A 3,428-nucleotide genomic window follows, 5' to 3' on the forward strand; every position below is an offset into this window, starting at 1 on the left:
CCTGCCGATTACCTTGAACTTAGCCCAGGGAGACCCACTTCCGACCAGCACCCTCAAACACTGTAGGATAATAAATTTGTGTTGTTTTGAGCCACTTGGTTTGTGATACTTTGGTACAGCAGCCATAGGAAACGAGAGTGCCTGTGTGCCAGGCGTGGAGGGCAGAGGCTTGACCAGGACAGTCGCTCCAGGCAAGTCACCTACCATGGGGCTGAGAGGGGCTCTGGCAAGATCGCCCACTTCTTTCTGCCCCTGGAGCTCCAGGTGAGGTGCCCCAAGAGCAGACCCTGGGGATGCCCCCATGCAGCTTTGCTCTGACCTCTCTACCTTTTCCCGTTTTGCTTTTCTAGTGCCTCTACCTCCTTGCAGTGTGTCTTGGAGCTTACCCTTTCCTTCCTCAGGACCTAAGTCTCTCTATATGCAAAAGGAAAGCAGGGATGGGCTAGGGGACCCTCCGGGGTCCTTACAGGCCTTACACCGTGAGTCAGCATTTCCAAGCCATGCAGGCCTGCTGAGAGCTCTCTGATGCTCTTGAACGGCCCTCCATTCCCAAGCAGGTCTCCTCCAGAGCGTCTTAACCACTCCTTCCTGCTGCCACAAATGATACACTTGTGCCCACAAGTAAAAAGACGGGGTGGGGGGACAATGCTTTATTAACTTGGCACCTATGAACAGGTGGCTACAGGCCCCCAGGGTTCTTCGCTACTGCAAAGTGGAGGCTCTGCGGTGGGGGCAGCATAAGAGATGCTGGTTCCAGCTGCAGGGAGGGGCCACTGTCCCTGCTTTGGCCCCTCCCGTCCCCTTGTCCAGCCAAGCACCATCTGAGTCTGGGCCCTCTAGGAGAAGGCCAAGGTAACGACCCAGGTTCTTCTGCAGCTGCAGACAGTCTAAGGTAAGAGTTGTGGGTCTCTCCTGCCTTCCCTCTTCTTGGGGATCCCAATATGGGAGGGGGGGAGGGGGATACTCCATTTATAGAGAGCCCCTGAGCCTCCTGGACCAGGGTCCAGGAAGGCCAGGTCAAGGTGCTATAACAGGAGTCCCGCCAAAGAAAAGAGTTATGAGTCATTCCCTTCCCCCGACTTTATGTTCTGGCTGAGCAGCAAATGGGAGCTCTTACTGATTTGGGCCCACAATGACTGATGACAGGTGAGGTCACACTAGAAGGTAATAGGTAGAGCCAGGTTCCCCCATGCAGGACCGAACACTGAGCAGATTCTCTCCCAGGCAAGAAGAGGGAAGGATAGAGTGAACTGAAGTTGTCAGAGGAGGAGGGCTTCCTGGAGGAAGAGGGGCAGGCCATGGCAGGCTCCCAGAAGAGATGGTCTGCAGAATGGGCTGGGTCACAATGACTGGCACAGAACACTGGCGTCCTCGCTGTGGTCACAGTTGTGGGCATCCCAGCGGATGTGAGAGCAGAGCAGAAGGGCACTCTCGTCCCCACGGCACTTGACATTGTCCAGGAGGATAGGGCCTCGGCCTGGGCCAAAGTGGGCCTCACCGGGGGCTGCAAGGGCCTGGCCACACCCCAGCTGGCGGCACAGGACAGTGGCTGCCCGCAGGTCCCAAGCGTCATCGCAAACAGTGCCCCACCGTTGGCCTAGGAAGAGTTCTACACGCCCCTCACATTGGTGGGCTCCATTGACCAGACGCAAGTGCCCTGTGGAGAAACAAGGCCCAGGGATGGAAGGGGCTGGCCCATGCCAAGCCATGGAAGGGGGAGACAGAAGAGGCAAAGGGTAGTGGTATTAGACACAGCATTGCCTGGGGGCTGATGGGCAGCAGTCTAGACTCAGTCTCTGGACTGGAAGAACGTGTACAAGCGTCTGTGGGGTGCTGTGTCCCTGCTAGGTGCTTCATGTCTGCTGCTTCCTTAGTTCTCTGTTCATAATCCCAGACCCTCAACCCCAGTGCCGCTCTCTGGAGACTGTGCTTCTGTCCCCTGAAGATCATCATCTCCCCTCACCCACAGGCTTAAAAATGGATTCTTTCATTTCTCTCTTCAGGAAGGAGCCCCTTATTTTGGCCCCATTTTTAGAAATCGCTAAGATTGCTCCCTTAAAACCCACTTCTCTCTTCTGGACATCATACCCTCATACCCTTATTAATGAGAATAGAGACTAGCACAAAACAAAGGTTCTCAGACCTGGTACAAATCTGCTGAGCTGTGTAACCTCAGGCTGTGATCTCCCCAACTTCTGGTCCTTGGGATCCTAATGCTTCTACTTCCATCTTTGGGGCTATGGACACCTACCGTCCCTGGGCCGAGGAGTGGGCGCCCGGGTGGTCTCAGAACCGTCCAGCTGGGCTTGCAGTCCTAGCTCCTCTGGGCCTGGCTCAGCAAGGACAAAGAAAAAGAGGTGGCTGTCACGTTAGGGAACATGTTCCTTGAGGCCAGGTTACCTTTTACCCTCCCCAGGGGAGCCTGATTAAGGGACAGGGAGGGCCTCACAGGACACTGAATGAGAACTGCTCTCTGCCACTTAGATCAGAAATGCGGTTGCGATTCTTTAACCCTGGGATCCAAAACAGGACCCTTTGTAGCTACCTCTTTTTGACCAAGGCTACTAGGCCAAGGGCACCAAAGGAAGGTGAAGACCTCAATTCCCACACTAATCAATGAACAGGGGCATTTAAAAATAAGACTCCACAAACACCCCTTTTCATTGATTCCCAAAGGTCAGACGCTTGCTCCCCGAAAGCCGATCAACTCTCTCTGCTTCTTAGAGCTTTGCGAGTCCTTGTCTCAGCAGAGAGAAAGCGCCCCTACCCCTCCCTTCATACAGATTTCCAGACTTTGTCCCCAGCTTTCGGCCTCTCCTCTCCCTCCCGCCCGTCACTGCCGCAGAGGGCGCGCCCTCCCCAAGCCCCACCCCCTCTCACTGCAGAGGGCGCTCCCTTCCCGGCTCCGCCCATGCTGCGCAGCCGCAGAGTGCATCGATGGTCGAGCTCCGCCTCTCTCTGCAGAGTGCGCGTCCTCTCCGGCCCGGCTCACGCTGCAGTGCCGCAGAGAGCCCTCACGTACGGCCCCGCCCACTTCTCAGAGCCCGCCTTACACCGCCTGCTCCGCAGTACGCGCCTGCGCGCGGACCCGCCCATGCCCGGGGGCCGTGCTGCCCGCGCGGAGGTGAGCGTGTGTGCGCCGTCCCGCCGCCCTCTCACCTGAGCACAGCGCGCCGGCATCTTCGTGGTGGCCGCAGTTGTGCTGGCCCCAGCCCAGGTGGAAGCAGTCACTCAGGTGGGCCTCCGTCCCGGCGCAGCCCACGTTGTCCAGCAACACGGGGCCGCGCCCGTAGCCGAAGTGGCCGAGGCCGGTGGCGCCCAACGCAGGCCCGCAGCCCGCCTCGCGGCAGGCCACACGCGCATCCGCGAAGTCCCAGTCGTCGTCGCACACGGTGCCCCAGCCCCCGGCGTACAGCACCTCCACACGG

At 58.1% G+C, this 3,428-nt stretch overlaps 1 protein-coding gene across 1 annotated transcript in view; it reads right to left on the reverse strand.

Moving 5' to 3' along the window:
- Nucleotides 1-1,237: 1,237 nt before the first annotated feature.
- SSC4D (scavenger receptor cysteine rich family member with 4 domains) overlaps nucleotides 1,238-3,428 on the reverse strand; it is a 41,145-nt gene continuing 38,954 nt past the window's right edge. Inside the window, exons 12-14 of the mRNA XM_029949926.1 lie at nucleotides 3,160-3,418; nucleotides 2,252-2,329; nucleotides 1,238-1,657 (exon numbers count right to left, since the gene is read on the reverse strand). Coding sequence (XP_029805786.1) covers nucleotides 1,341-1,657; nucleotides 2,252-2,329; nucleotides 3,160-3,418 — 654 coding nt within the window. The 3' untranslated portion in view covers nucleotides 1,238-1,340. The remainder of the gene's footprint in view (nucleotides 1,658-2,251; nucleotides 2,330-3,159; nucleotides 3,419-3,428) is intronic.

This window comes from Suricata suricatta, chromosome 8, assembly GCF_006229205.1.
Source record: "Suricata suricatta isolate VVHF042 chromosome 8, meerkat_22Aug2017_6uvM2_HiC, whole genome shotgun sequence".
NCBI classification, from domain to species: Eukaryota; Metazoa; Chordata; class Mammalia; order Carnivora; family Herpestidae; genus Suricata; species Suricata suricatta.